The sequence below is a fragment of the Erinaceus europaeus genome, chromosome 18 (genome assembly GCF_950295315.1).
Source record: "Erinaceus europaeus chromosome 18, mEriEur2.1, whole genome shotgun sequence".
Classification (NCBI taxonomy): Eukaryota; Metazoa; Chordata; class Mammalia; order Eulipotyphla; family Erinaceidae; genus Erinaceus; species Erinaceus europaeus.
The window spans coordinates 5,649,154-5,665,477 of NC_080179.1; the positions used below are offsets into that span (position 1 = coordinate 5,649,154).

Below are 16,324 nucleotides of genomic sequence, written 5' to 3' on the forward strand. Positions count from 1 at the left end.
TACAAGCTCGACCGGGTGTGCACTGCTCGACTCTCCAAAGGTCTGTTTCTTCTTCGTGTCACCAGGATTATCACTAGGACCTTGTGCTTGCGTGACTATGATCAGCAACTCTTCATTGTTTAATAGAAGGTGAGAGACAGAGAGGGACAGAGCGAGATAGAGAAAGAAGGAAAGACAGCCACAACACTGTTTCTTAGCTTGTGAGCTTCTCCCCTACAAGTGGGGACCAGAGGCTTGAACCCTGGTCCTTGACCATCGTAACGTGTGCACTCTCCTGGATGAGCCACCAGCTGGGATGTTAATAGCAAATAGAAACACAAATATTAATAATAAATGACTCCTTAAAGGAATGTTGTGAACTAATTTTGGTCCAACAATTATTCAGAGTGTTTCATCACATTTCCCCCTTCCATTGACCACTAGTAAGAAAATATAAAATTTTAATCGGGTGGGTTAAAAGTACATGTAAAGTTTTTTTTTTTTAAATTTGAATGTTTTCTTTAATTAGACTGAATATGCTCACATGATGTTCACAGGTATTTTAGCTACATGCGATCTTTCATAAACTACTACCTTTTCATTTATCTGCTAATTACTTAACTTCTTACTTGGTTAACTATAAATATGATATAGTTTTATACAAATATCCTTAGTAATTTATTATTGGAATAACACAGAAAGAAATTGAGAGGGAAGGAGGAGATAGAGAAGGAGAGAGACACCTGCAGCCCTGCTTCACCACTTGTGGAGCTTTTCCCCTGCAGATGGGGACCGGGGGTTTGAACCTGCGTCCTTGTGCACAGTAGTGTGTGTATTCACAACCAGGTATGCCAGCGCCTGGATCCTCTATAGTAATATATTTTTAAAGAGGAAAAAAAATTCCCTTCTCTATAGAGGGACTTGTATCTTTCTTCACTCCCCCCCCAAACAAAATTTCTTCAATTAAAATGTCTGCTAATATTTCAAAGAATTTCAAATATTTTAAAGTGCCTAGTACTTACAGAATTTATTTGGAATTTGTTACATTATCTTCCGTCAAATTCTTAACCAGTTGACTTAATGTCATTTAAGTCACTTAATGTCATGTCTTTCATCCTTCACTGACTTGCCAATTTTAATCTATTAAATTATTATTACTTTAAAAAATTATTTTAATTTTTAGGTGCACTTATAATCTACCACAGACGATTTTAATGATTTGCCTCTCAGTAGCATGTGCCAGGAAGTTTAAGCCATATTAACTGAAATCATCACATTACTGATTTCAAATAAATACTCTTACTAATAATTTATAGTGCAACAAACAAGGCTTAAGATTTCTGTCTAAGTTCTTACATGTACAAAACATTCTTATGATTTCAAGTTTATGAAGGAGATAAATCAAATTACTTCACTAGATTTGCAAAATTCAATATGGCTTATCCAACCCATTACACAACATTAAGATTTTATATTATATACAAAGTAAAGTTAAATGTGGGAACTAGATTAATTAGGCTAACAAGATTAAAAATGAAAGTTGTCACAGATTTTAGATGAAGATAACATTTTACCTTAGTTAACTTAACCTCGGAAGAAAATTAAAAGAACAAGACAAGCAATGGGATATAGAACTAAGTGAGGACTGAGTTACTAAAAAAAAGTAACTTGAAAGATTATTCTACAGAACATCTTTAAAACAACTGGTGACTAGAGGCATGGATTTTTTAAAAATGTTGTTTCAACATATATACAAATCATTTAAATAAGCTGTATGAAAATAATATACCAACCATCTCTGGCGCTACCCACCGTGAAGCAGAAAAGAGTAAAGAAGACATTAAGAAAACATTAGAAACAGCAAAAACAAAACCAAAATACCGTATCTTAACATTACTTGACTAATACATCACTAAATGATTCCAATACAGTATTTCAACCCCAACCGGTGCTCTTTGCAAAATGTGTATACATTGGGGCATATTTTCCAAAGGCAGAAAAAGTTTCAACTCCTTGGGGGGAAAAAAAGAAATCAACATGGAAGAAATTTTATGACATGCATAATACTTAAGAACAAATACGATCACATCAGTGTCCGTGCTTGTGTCCTCATTAAATATTAGAGGCTTGCCCACCCCCACACCCCACAAGTAGTACAGTGTGAAACACAAAGCAAAGGGAGTGAAGTTTGTGAAGTTTGTGAAGCTTTCTCCCTTGTCAGATGAAGAGCCAGGGGTTCAAACCCAGATCCTCAAAAGGATTCTTGGGGTTAGTACTATGTGTGCTTAATCAGGTGTGCCACCGCCTGGCCCAGGATAACATTCTCTTTATGGGACAGTAAAATGACATAAGCATTTATGGATCAGTGTTGATCTAGTCACCTGCATCTCATCTAATTTTGATTGAATATCTGGAGGGAAATCCCCTATTCCACAGTTAAATGGGTCAAAAGGCTCCGCTCCAAACAAGTCCCGTTCTAAAGGAAAGAAAGAAAGAAAACAATTAAGTGGGGTTATTTAGGTTTCAGGAGCAAGAATATGTAAGAAAGGGCAGGGGAGATAACACAATGGTTCTGAAAAAGAGATTCTCATTCCTGAAGCTCCAAAGCCCCAAGTTCAATTCTCTGCACCAGCATAAGCGAAACAATCTCACCAATGTACCTTGGAACCTCATCTCCCCAGAGCCCTGTCCCACTAGGTAAAAACCTGCCAACAGCCATATCCAGTGGAGAAGCAACTACAAAAGCCAGAACTCCCAGCTTCTGCACCCCATAAAGACCCAGGTCCATGCTCCCAGAGGGATACAGAATAGGGAAGCTTCCAATGGAGGGGACGTGAGGCGGAATTCTGGTGGTGGGCACTATACCCCTCTTATCCTATGGTCTTGTCAATCATTATTAAAGCAATTAAAAATGATTATGTAAGAAATACTTTACATACATGGCCAAATGAGGCCTATTCACACTTTGAATTTTTCTGGCTCTCGAGCTTAGATTGGATCGTTCAAATTCACACTTTCCCACAAAGAATTAATCTACACCTAACATGTATACAAACTCAACAAAGAAAACATACGGATTTCTGTCGATCTGCTAGGTACTGGAGGCAGCTGTGTACCGTTACGAGTAGGTACAGATGTTTGGTGTGACGCTGGAGAAAATGGGACCATATCAAATATGTCAGTAGAAGGTGACTTCGGTGTCACATTGTCTCCCTGGAACAAAAATAAATAATATGAACTAAGGTAGTCCTTCATGTAAGCACATGAATACTAAATATTCATAAACAAATTCAGGTAAATCATATGAACTTGTCTTTTTATAGGTCAGAACTAATTCAATAATGACAATTTCAGCAAGAATTTTCTCAAAGATGTTAGGAAAATGCTGACAAATACTGTTCTAGATAGACATAAGTATTTTTGTATATCTACAACTTATTGTCACATATCAGATAATTAAAGATATACTAGAAACTACATATAGAAATGACTTCAATGATTTATTTTACATATAATTAAATTTCTTTTTAAAAATTTTAAAAAATATTTATATTTATTTTTCCCTTTTTGTTGCCCTTGTTTTCTATTGCTGTCATTATTATTGTTGGTGGTGTCGTCGTTGTTAGACAGGACAGAGAGAAATGGAGAAAGGGGGGGAAGACAGAGGGGGAGAGGAATACAGACACCTGCAGACCTGCTTCACCGCCAGTGAAGCGACTCCCCTGCAGGTGGGGAGCTGGAGGCTCGAACCTGGATCTTTACGCCAGTCCTTGGGCTTTGAGTCACATGGACCACATTTCCTGCGCTACCGCCAACTCCCATGATTAAATTTCAAACAGATAAAACTGAACATGGTCTACCTTTTAAAATAATCTTTGAAATGTAGCTGATAACAAAATGTTATAGTATGTTTTAATTTTTATGCCTTTTATTCCTGGAATAAGACTGCATCGAGTTTTCTATAACAGAATAAAATGATCTGTAAATACATCATTAGTCTTATTAAGTTATCTGGGCCAATCTAAGTCAGAAGATAATGTAAATATGAGATAGCAAATTCCCATTCTGGAGAAAACGTGAAAATTTGTGTTTTTCTTATAAGAATACACACAAAGTTTACGTAAAGGGGCTCATGTTAAAATCCAAGTTCTCACATATATCTTACTTAATGATAAAGAAAGTAGTGAATAAGGTATTGTGGAGAAAGTGACATATTTGCTATTCCACTAACTTTAATAGACCAGCACATTGTTTCATGCAGAGAAGAAGTCGTGATTTTCCTCTCACTGACAATCTGCTTACTTTATCTGTCATAAATAGTATCCAAAGATTTTGAGGCAACTTCATCTCAGTGCTTTCCTCTGATTTGGGTACACTCTTCCTTTACCTCTTAACTCCCAACGCTCTTCTCCCTTGTCTTATCTGTCTCATGACATACAGATATTTAAATCTTGACTGTTGTTAAAAGTAAAACAAATCTGAAAACGTCTCCACTCTTGTTCTCCCCTGCTCCCCTAGACTCCTATTGCTTTTCCTCTTTCCTTCAAACTTAATTTCCCTGAAAGAGATTCGTATTTCCCATCCTAATGTTCACTTTCTTTGACCCTCAATCCATTTCAATTCAAAGTTTGCTACTTTGTGCTGAATGCGACAGAAGTCACCTTTTTAAAAAATATTTATTTATTTTCCCTTTTGTTGCCCTTGTTATTTTATTGTAGTTGTTACTGTTGTTCGTGATGTCATCGTTGTTGGATAGGACAGAGAGAAATGGAGAGAGGAGGGGAAGACAGAGAGGGGGAGAGAAAGACAGACACCTGCAGACGTGCTTCACCGCCTGTGAAGGGACTCCCGGGCAGGTGGGGAGCCGAGGGCTCAAACCAGGATCCTTACGCCAGTCCTTGCGCTTTGCGCCACATGTGCAAAAGGTTAAGACCTGCTGCGCCACCACCCGACTCCCAGAAGTCACCTTTTACTAATATCACTAATGACTTAATTTCCAATTGAAATAACGATGGAAGAAAAACTCAATTGAAATACCTTTGGAGTACCTGCTTTTCTTCCTCTTTCTCTAGATTTATGCACTAGCACTACTCCCTAATTGAAATGAAAGGCCCTGGCCCCATCCCATTAGCTCACGGTATGTTCAACACTTCCTTTGCTATACAAATAAACTCTAGTATAAGAATCTTAAAAAATAAGTAAGGTAATGAAAATTATATGAGTTCTTGAGATGTTCTCACTGGTTGGCTTGGAAAGGTCACATACAGAAGGTGGTTGTACTAACAGTCCCAACGAAAGTCTCTAATCAGGCAAGTTGACAAGAGTGACAGTAGTGGAAGAAATATTTAGATAGGGAGATGAATCATCACTCATCCACCAGAAGGAAGGTGAGAATATCTGAAACCTGTGTTTATGAGTAAACTTGCTGCAGCTGTGGAAGAATGGAAGAGAAACATGCTATGGAGAAAAAGGAAAAGAGGAAATCTGTAAGTGAACATTTCTTTGTGAAATGGCGAAAACAGTGAGAAATGTCAAAACAATTTCACTAAAAATAAATTTTCCTACTGTGACAACCCTTAGGTTCTGAATGAGTTTGACCATTTTCATGAAAACGCTTCACTTTCCAGGATGCGAAGGAAGGGCTGCATTTACTAGCACTTAGAAGAAGAGACTGTAAAAAAAGAAAAGAGAAAAAGAAGCAAGCATAGCTAGAAAACTTTATGCCAGACATAGTCTCATGTAATGAGACTGGAAAGAGAAAGATCTTAAATAATAAATAATTAAAAATAAATAAGAGCAAAGAAAAAGACAAAGTTAAATGAAAAGAAGAAACCTTTAGTCTCTGACTACAAAACTGAGGTCACCCCAAGTGGCTAGGGACAGGGCACAGAAAGGGGTCTGGAGATCAATGACTTTGGTGGAGTGATATAGGTACTTTGGTAGTGGGAATGGTGTGCTTACACACATCATGAAGAGAGATGAAATTGTGTAACTAAAACACACAGGCTTGTAAGTAAATGCTCTCTTGATTTAAAAAAAAAAAGCTTATGTAAAAATGGATTGCAACATATATATTCAATTTAATTCTCAACACATTTTTTGAAGTGCTCGTAATAAAGATATGAGAAGCAAGGCACATCGATTCTGCGAGCCTTCTTTCTATGTGAGGTAATAAGCAATGGAAAAAGTCAACCATGTGACTCCAATCATCATGCTGTTTCCTTCCAAAGTCAGTTCCATATGGTCAGACTTTTCAGTGATGGGCAGAGGGGGTTGTCAAACATCTTGAGTACATTGAGAAGATAATAAATGAGGAGATGATAAGCAAGCAGTACATTGTACAAGATCTGAACAAAACTCTCTGGATGACTTTTAGCAGCTATTTCCAGGAAGGAATGGAAAAGCACTGTCTAGGGGCTGGACGAGACCATCTCAGTCTCCAGATGCAAGAATGGCCAGACGAAAGAAGGAGCCGAGCTGAAGTAATGACCAAACCTGTATTCACTTACTGCAAAAGCACAAACAAGCCACCAAAAGAAAGGTGCTAGCCCCATCAATGACTCACCCCTGCTCCCCCACAGCTCCCCAGAATGGCACCAGACAAAGGGATCTTGTTTCAGGAGGAGGGCCCTGTTCTTCTCCAAGGGGAGCTCTGAACACAAGTTTCCAACTTTTTCTGGGGATGTGGGGTAGAAGATAGGTAGATCAAGGGGAGCAGAGCAAGGAGGGCTACGAGTAGGTAGAGAAGTACTAAGCATTTAATCATAGCAGGAAAAAGTGTCTTCAAAGCTGCCACATAGTTTGGCCTCAGCAGAGGAACCTACAACAGGTGTTGGCTAACCATCTCCAGTAAGGAGCTCTCAGAACAGGGGGGATTGCGTCTAGGGAAACGGATTACCTCAGAGCCTGGACTTCGAGCTCAGACTGACAGGGCCTCCAGAGGTTACACAGGCTCCTGTGCTAAATATGAAAAATAATGAGCTCGAGGTCAGAGTAATGGGGTAAACAGTTCATGATATTTATATACTTTCCTCATGTTTAGGAGCTACTCCCTGCCCTAATTCTCAATTCTCAACTCTGACACCCACTTGTCAGACATATTTTTAGTCCACCTACATGCTAGCTATCAGGCTCAGGCAAAAATGAATGAAGTCATGGGCCTCTTGGAACACACCAAAACAAAACAAACTTCCTAGCTTCTTCCCACCAGAAGACCCCTAATTTCTTCTGCTCTACTCCTACCTTTAGGTTCCTGATTATTAAGAAATTTGTTCTGCTTTATATCTTAATGCTTTTCAGCCACCAAGTTGCAGATGCTACCATGATGCCAACCTAACTTCCCTGGACAGAGGACATCACCAATGTGTCCTGGAACCTCACCTCTCCAGAGGCAGAAACAGGCTGAGGGTATGGATCCATGAGCCAACACCCATGTCCAGTGGAGAAGCAATTACAGAAGCCAGACCTCCCACCTTCTGCACTTCAAAAAGATATATAGTTACAACTGCTGTTTTCCCTGCTGAATATAGTAGTCTATCTTTCTACATATGTGTATATGCATATATACACATAATTAAAAAAATCTAGTTTATGGTCTACATAATTGATGGTATAATTTTGTAATTAGAAATTACTTTTTAATTAAAAGTGAAAACTATAAGCTCCTTGTGGTAAAAAATTTATTCCTCTAAATATTTAATATAACACATAAGGTATTATATAGATTATATACTGACCTTCTATATTACTTTATAACCTGAACAAAAACTTTATAAGTGTCTCAGAACAAACTCTTATCACTATAATCTAACATAAATGTGTTTGTTTATAAAAAGGAGACACTGACGAGACCACAGGATAAGAGGGGTACAACTCCACACAGTTCCTACCACCAGAGCTCTGTATCCCATCCCCTCCCCTGATAGCTTTCCTATTCTTTATCCCTCTGGGAGTATGGACCCAGGGTCATTGTGGGATGCAGAAGGTGGAAGGTCTGGTGTCTGTAATAGCTTCCCCACTGAACATGGGCGTTGACAGGTCGATCGATCCATTCTCCCAGCCTGTCTCTCTCTTTCCCTAGTGGGGCAGGGTTCTGGGGAAGTGGAGCCCCAGGACACATTAGTGTGGTTTGTCTGTCCAGGGAAGTCCAGTTGGCATCATGGTAGCATCTGGAAACTGGTGGCTGAAAAGAGAGTTAACATATAAAGCCAAACAAGTTGTTGATTAATCATGAACCTAAAGGCTGGAATAGTGCAAATGAAGAGTTGGGGGGGGTTCCATTCTGTAGATAGCTAGTAAGCATATTTTAGTTATATTCCAAAGGGCCTGTAGCTATACTAGCTTTTTTTTTTTCCCCCGAGCCTGAAATCTGATGTGCAGATGGATTCTAGTTATTGTCTGTGGAGATGATGTCATGGCTGCAGTGTTTCCTTTTTATAAATAAATAATAAAAAAGAAAGAAAGAAAGGAGTGGGGACCAGCAGAGGCAAAGAAGGATAGAAGGAAGGGTAGGAGGAAGAGGAAAAACTCATATAAAGGAGGGGAGAAGAAAGGAAAGGAGAGGAAGGGAGATAAAAGGAAAATCATTATGCCAAAAATGAAGAGTCAAGGATGTGTAGTTCTTATTGTAACTATTCTAATGGTAGCGAATCTTAGATAAGTCACATGACAAAGTGAAGTATCATAAATAAAACAAAATTAATTAGTTATCTTAAAGGTCATGTGGTATTTTAGTTAGCTACTGAAAAGTTACACTTTGGTGGTGGGAGTGATGTGGAGTTATATCCCTAGTTTAATATTGTAAATCACTATTAAATCACTAATGCTTTTTAAGAAAATAAAAAACTTAAAAAAACATAAATGTGTTTGTGTTTTATGTCAATCGGTGTCTTATTTCTTGTGACAAGGTATGTTTAGAACAAATGAAAAGTGGTATATTACATGAGAATAATTATTTACATATTCCAATTAAGAGTTATTTTTGCCCCAGATGCGAGGCAGAGAGAAGAAAGACACTATAGCAAGAGTGAAGTTTTACCACCTTCAGGACCTGCCATGTGGTGGCTATTTTTTCCCCCTCTTCTTTCCCCTAGATAAAATATGAGAGACAAAGAGAGGAAGAGAGAGACAGAGAGATGGAGAGACACTGCACAACTAGTGAAGTTTTTTTTAAATAAATAACTACTTCTAGAATTCAGTAGTTTAGATCTACAAGGGCTTTGTACCGGCGCCTTAGTTTAGACATAGTATAATATTCTTACAAGAATCTTACAAGGGGCGTACATGGTTGAGCACACATGTTACAATGTGCAATGACCCAGGTTCAATCTGGCCCGACACCCCCCCTGCAGGGGGAAAGCTTTGCAAGTTTGAAGCAGGACTCTCTCCCTCTCTCTCTCTTCCTCTCTATTTCTCCTTCTTCTCAATTTCTGGCTGTCTCTATCCAATAAATAAATAAAGACAATAAAAAATTTTAAAAGAATGAACTTTATTTAAACAATAATCTTACAAGGTAAATAGATATGATTTCTATCTATCTCAAAGATAATGACTGAAATGAGAGATTAAATTACTCGGTCAGGTACTCATGGTCATGAATGAAATGAGAGATACTTGTCTTCCTGACTTAGACATGCTTTGTTTCTCTAGAATTATCTATTGTGCAAGTAACAATCATGACAGTGAAGTTGTAGACCAACCATCTTTTTTCTTTTTCTTTTTCTTGTAGGCACCAAATCCTTGAATCAAAAATGGTGTTTAAAATGTATGCCTTTGTCTAACGGTCCACATTGGGGTGGTTGTGAGATTAAAAGTTTCCACAATAGGCTCTTGTCCATTTTGATTTAAATAGTAGTTAAAAGAGAAAAAAAATACTAGAGGAAGACAAATAGACAGGTTTGCTTACCCACAGTGAAATACACATTTTAAGGTTATAATTCTCTTATCAAATCTAATCAGTGGTCAGAGTTGATTATATAAAGGAAGAATTTTACCCAATAACACTTGGTTTGTTTGAAAGGAAGACATTTATTCTACCCAGTAATAGAATGTCCAGTATTTCTTAGGACTACAATTTTACTCATTTAACTTCTTGGCAATAGTTTGATTTTCTAAACAGTTCTATAGCCAGAAAAGTAAGATGTAAGCATCAAACCCAACAGTCAAGAAGAACAACTTCCTTCAACTTGCTATGCCACATTGTATAACGAAACAATCTTCTGGAGACGTTCATGAGGCTCAGAGCACAGAATAAACCCTCTTTTTTTTTTTTTTTTCTGATATAAATACAGGCAGTACCACCATGTGATTGTAATAAATGGAAATCAGATTGTTCTTACATAATAAGTACCAAATGGTGGAACATGCAACCTCTAATCTATTGCCAAACCACTGGAATACAGCAAAAAGCAAATAGCACAGTCAAGTAACTGAAATTTCTCAGTGTATCAAAATGACTGCATAAAATAAGGGCCCTATTTCTAAAACCATTGAAAAGAATTCTACAATTTCACTGTGATAGAGATATGTATTATGGGCACTATCAAAGGATATTTCACTTGCCAGAAAAGGGACCTATGATTGAACTTTCAAGTGGTATTTAGGAGACATGTAAGCATTCTTTTCTTGCTGAGAACAAGCCAAAAAAAAAAAAAAAGATACTAATTTATATACAAGAAAATGAAAAGAAAAAAAAAAGGATGTCTTCATGGTGTTTAATGAATTGTTTTTTAAGTGAATTTTTGTATATTAAAAGATGTGCTTTTTATAGTTATGAATGGCTTTTCATTTAAGTGCTGAGCAAGCCCTTGACTCCCATAAACTACTCCATAAAGTTGCATTTGGGAAATTTAAAATGAGAATTTCAACCAAAACAATAAATAGTCCAAATAATGGTAGGAAAGACCTTTGTGAATTCTCTATTTGTCATTCTGATCATATAACAAGCATCTTTAATTGGCTGACTACTAGGCAGACAAAAGTGAAATAAGAATTTCAAAAGTGCTTGACTCAATTCTCCCACATTATGCCTACTACTCAGAAAATGGCACCATAACCAGATGCTTGGAACAAAATCTTAAAAGGACAATTCTGACTCCTCTGTTCTTCCAATTATAGTGTTTATCAGTGAATCCTACAAGCTCTACTTCCCTATTGTATCAAGAATCATGCTTTACTCATCGCAAATCTCGAATTCTACAATAATCTACTCTTTTTCCTCTCCTAGACTACCGTAGTGGATCTCCTTGGCCTCTTTACAGCCCATGGTTCACACAACAATTCCTCTGTTTAAACCCTTTAAAGGACTTTCTCACTGCAAGTAAGCAAACAAACCAAAGACTTTTACCATGGTTTACAAGGGCTTATAAAAATCTAGATCTTGGCACTTTCTCTAATGTTTTTTCTCTTCATATTTTTGGGCCCTTGGTCATTATGCTTCAGGGACAAAATTAGACCTTAGTTTAAGACCCAATCTCCTCTTTGTCAGGATGGAATATACATTTCTCAGAGTGGGGCCAGGTGGTGCTGCACATGCTACAATACACAAGGATCTGGGTTCAAGCCCTTGATTCCCACTTGCAGAGGGAAAGCCTCACAAGTGATGAATCGGGTCTGCAGGTGTCTTTCTCCCTCTCTCCTCTCTAAGTTCCTCTCTGTCTCTCTCTAGTAAATAAATAATTAAAAGGGAAAATAAAAAGAAAACTAAAACTTGCACAATGAAACCCTGAATGGACCGTTTCAGAATCCTTAAAGATTTTCATTAAAAGTCCAAACCTAAAAATTAGCTGGCTTACATATCTCCAGAAGACATCAGTTCGACCTATTCACACTGATGCATATGATATATAAAGTGACTGACAGTTTGCTCTCTCAGAACAGCAAATTTTTCTAGGGCATCTCTGAGAAGAATAGACAACTGCATCTAAGTATTGAAATTATACAAGCACCAGGCCTCAGCTATGCAAAAAGCACATGAACAAAAAACAAAGAAATAAAGTTGTAAACATCTTTAACAGATACTCATTTTACTGCAAGCCCATCCTAAGCTTTTAAACAAGAAGTCCCTACAATTTAAATTTATTTATTTATTTATCATATTAATTGTTTGTAAATTCAGTTCCATGAGTTGAAATCATTAACCAACCTTCTGCAGAGTGTGTATTTATTTGTAAGCATGGCAACACTTCAGATTTACTGAACAGTTGTTTGGCAATTTCTTTGTGTTTTATTTATTTATTTTTTTATTGTTTTTATTTTATTTTAGTCCTTGATGTCATCGTTGTTGGGTAGGACAGAGAGAAATGGCAAGAGGAGAAGACAGAGGGGGGAGAGAAAGACAGACACCTGCAGGCCAGCTTCACCCCTTGTGAAGCAACTCCCCTGCAGGTGGGGAGGCAGGGGCTTGCACCGGGATCCTCAAGCGGATCCTTGAGCTTTGCGCCAAGTGCGCTTAACCTGCTGTGCTACCTACCGCCCGACTTCTGTTTGTGTTTATTTTTAACCCTGGAAACTTGGGAGTTCATTTGAATAGTTGTGAAATAAATATAGAGGTACTTAGGGATATACTAGTTAACTATACAACTATGTAATTGGACAAGGCAAAAATCTTTGATATTATTCTTGGAAATTTTAAGACATGCTAATAAATGCCTGTGATAATATTCTCTAACTATGTGGATTCATCATGTGTGTTTTAACAACTTAAGAATGGTTTGGGGATGAAGCAACAGCTCAACAGGTAGGGTGCGTGCCGTTCCCTGTGCTAGGCCAGGTTTGAAGCTTGGCAGCATGTAAGAGGTGCGATGGCATAAGGGGAATCTTTGGTGACTCTCCCTCCCTCTAAATGCTTCTCTAGAACAACACGTGATGCAGAGAGGAGAAAGCATGCATGCTGATGGTCACGGCTCAGGGCATAAAATGAAAAAAGTCCTTAGCTCATTGCTAATATTACTACTGCTACTAGTACTACTACTACTACCACTACTACTATTGTTGTTGTTGTTGTTGTTGTATTTTTTTTTTTAAACTAGAGCACTTCAGTTTGTGATGGTGCTGGAGATTGAACTTGGGAATTCAAATACTCAGCTACGAAAGTCATTTGCATAACCATTATGCTGTCTCCCCAGCTCCAATTCATTTTCTTTTAAGGAAAACAAGCAAACAAACAAATAGTAAGCTGGCCCAGGACAAGGAGCAGTGGATTAAGTGCTGAACTCCCAAGCACAAGATCCCAAGTTAGATCCCTGGCATTTTGTGTGACAGACTGATGCCCTCTTTCTCTCTCTCCCCCCTTTCTCCTCCTCCTCTCTCTCATGGTAATAATTAAATGTTGAAAAAATGTGGCTGTGGAAATAGTTTGGATAATGAATTGTAGGATTTACAGGCTTGATGCTCCCAGTCATGTCCCTAGTGCTTAACATGCTGGAGTGTGTGGCTGTCCCTCTCTTTCTCCCTCTCCCACTCCACACACTCTATCTCATATGAGATACACAAAATAAATATTTAATAAATTTTTAAAAATTATTCTTATCTATTGGATAGAGATAGCCAGAAGTCAAGAGGGAATTGAGTCATAGTGAAGGAGAGAGACAGAGAGACACCTGCAACTCTGCTTCACCACTCGCAAAGCTTTCCCCCTGCAGGTGGGGATCGGGGGTTAGAACCCAGATCCTTGCGCATTGTAACATGTGCACTTAACCAGGTGGCCTCCACCCAGTCCCCATAAAATAAATATTAAAAAATCAAAAGAATAAAAATAAAACTTGCTAAAATCTTAAAAGATGTATATTCTCCAATGTCCCAGCACTTTGAAGAAAAAAAAACTCCTATGACTGTAGAAACTGAAAAAAATTAGGAGGCAAGTGATATTTCACAATTTAAAATAAAAACACAAAGACTATGTAACAAAAGACTATGTAAGTCGATTGCAAGGCATCATTGGGGTTGTTTGCATATTGGTTCATATTGCAGTAAAATCTCTACATATAAGTAGTAGGTTGACAAAGTGGTTTATAGATATGTTGTCTCTATTTAAATCCAACTTTTTTATTCATTTCTTTATTGGGGGATTGATAGTTTCGAGTCAACAGTGAAACACAATAGTTTGTACATGCATAATGTTTCCCAGTTTTCCACATAACAATACACCCCCACTAGGTCCTCCTCTGCCATCCTGTTCCAGGACCTGAACCCTTCCCTCCACCCCAGAGTCCTTTACTTTGGTGCAATACACCAACTCCAGTCCAGGTTCTGCTTAGTGTTTTCCCTTCTGATCTTGAGTTACAACTTCTGTCTGTGAGTGAGATCATCCCATATTCCTCCTTCTGTTTCTGACTTATCTCACTTCACATCATTCTTTTCAAGCTCCATCCATGATGGGACCCATCCAAAAACATCTGTGTGCACCTGTGTTCATAGCAGCACAGTTTGTAATAGCCAAAGCCTGGAAGCAAGCCAGGTGTCCAACAACAGATGAGTGGCTGAGTAAACTGTGGTCTATATAGACAGTGGAATACTACTCAGCTATTAAAAATGATGACTACATAAATTCAACCTTTTAATCATAGTCTTTCATATATTCTATTCAGACATATTTGATACTGAGATGAAGATAGTGCCTAGAATAAGTATGAAAGGACAGTTTCATGAGAGCCAATCCATTTTATTTTACTTAACCTTTATTTTATTTTACTTAACTTTTATTTTATTTAATTGTCACCAGAGTTACTGCTGGGGTTTGGTGCCTGCACATCTAATCCATCACTCTTGGAGGCCATTTGTTCCCTTTTACATTTTTTTTCTTCATTTGATAGTACAGACAGAAAGGGAGGTTTAGACAGAGAGACAGAGAGATACCTACAGTACGTGTTTCACTTCTAATGAAGCTTCCCCCCACCTGTGAGTGGGGAGCAGGGTCTTCAATCAGGGTCCTTGTACATGGTTATGTGTGTGCTTAACTGCTGCCTGCCCACCCTACCCTAATTCATTTTGAGAAATGAAAAAAGTCTATTAAATACACTTTGCTTAGAAAAAAGCATTGTTTAAAATTCTATCTTCTTTCAAAAATCTCCCTTAACCAAAATCATGATATAATGATATTATTCATGGCACTGAGGAGAGGATTTCAAATAAATCATAAATAAAAATACTATATTTATAAATACTTGAATGACATTTGCAGACTCATTTTAGTGCTTGAAACACAACTGGATTCTCCCAGTGGGAATCTTTGCCATGTTATGTAAAAGGTCATTTGGACTTTTTAAAATTTTTTAACCAGTGCACAGATCAGCTCTGGTTTATATTGGTGTGGGGGATTGAACCTGGGGCTTTGGAACCTCAGGGATGAGAGTCTCTTTGCATAACTATTATGTAATCTCCCTTGCCCTCATTCTTTCAAACCTGATGTTTCCCTTGTTGCAATATATTTGGCTGGATTTCAAATAACTAATAAATGAAAATAATGTATTAATGTATTTATAAATACTAGAATGACATCTGCAGTGATTCATTTTAATGTTTGAAATACAGCTGGAAGTCTCCCAGTGGGAATCCTTGCCATATAATATGAGAAGTCAAATTTGGCCTTTTTTTTTTTTAACCAGAGCACTGATCAGCTCTGGTTTATACTGGTATGGGGGATTGAACCTGGGGCTTTGGAGCCTCAGGCATGACAGTCTCTTTGCATAACCATTATGCCAAGTTTGGTCTTGTTAACAGAACAATTTCCACAATGAAGTTCAGTTCTCCAGGGGTACACTGGCATAGCTCATTAAATCTCATCATAGTAAAGAGTAATCAGTAGGATTTCAAAATACAGAATATGTCACAAAGAGAGAAGGATTAAAGTGAATGTAAAATAGTCTAGAACAACAAAAATGAACAGCCGAAAGAAAAACTTTGGGCTGACCTATCTACATAATTTAGGCCATTTTAATTTTTAAAAAATATTTTATTATTTTTTTAATGAGAGATACAGAGAGAGAGAGAGAGAGCCCTTCTCAGCTCTGGCTTATGGTGGTACTGGGGACAGAACCTGGGACCTCAGGGTCTCAGGCATGAAAGTCTTTTATAGAACCATTATGCTGTTTCCCCAGCCTGGACATTTTAATTTTTAAATTCACTTTCCTTAATTTGATTTTCCTCTCTAGAATCTCAGAATATTATCTGAAACATCCCAGAGATAATTTATCCAGAGATGCTGCAGAGCAAACCCCATGCATGCTCTGGATACTTACAGGAGATGTGGATACTTGGGTTATTCTTAACTGGTTTTCCAAATCTTGTACTTTACTCTTAAGTTCCATGTTTTCTGTTTCCAAATCTTGAATCTAAAAAGAAAATGATG

At 37.7% G+C, this 16,324-nt stretch overlaps 1 protein-coding gene across 7 annotated transcripts in view; it reads right to left on the reverse strand.

The window, feature by feature from the left end:
* The window catches only part of GULP1 (GULP PTB domain containing engulfment adaptor 1), a 246,125-nt gene that overhangs the window by 6,196 nt on the left and 223,605 nt on the right, over positions 1–16,324 (reverse strand). For all 7 annotated transcript variants that reach the window (XM_060177596.1, XM_060177601.1, XM_060177599.1 and 4 more), the window contains 3 exons: positions 16,215–16,307; positions 3,054–3,192; positions 2,361–2,455 (listed from right to left, as the gene is read on the reverse strand). In XM_060177596.1, coding sequence (XP_060033579.1) covers positions 2,361–2,455; positions 3,054–3,192; positions 16,215–16,307 — 327 coding nt within the window. The remainder of the gene's footprint in view (positions 1–2,360; positions 2,456–3,053; positions 3,193–16,214; positions 16,308–16,324) is intronic.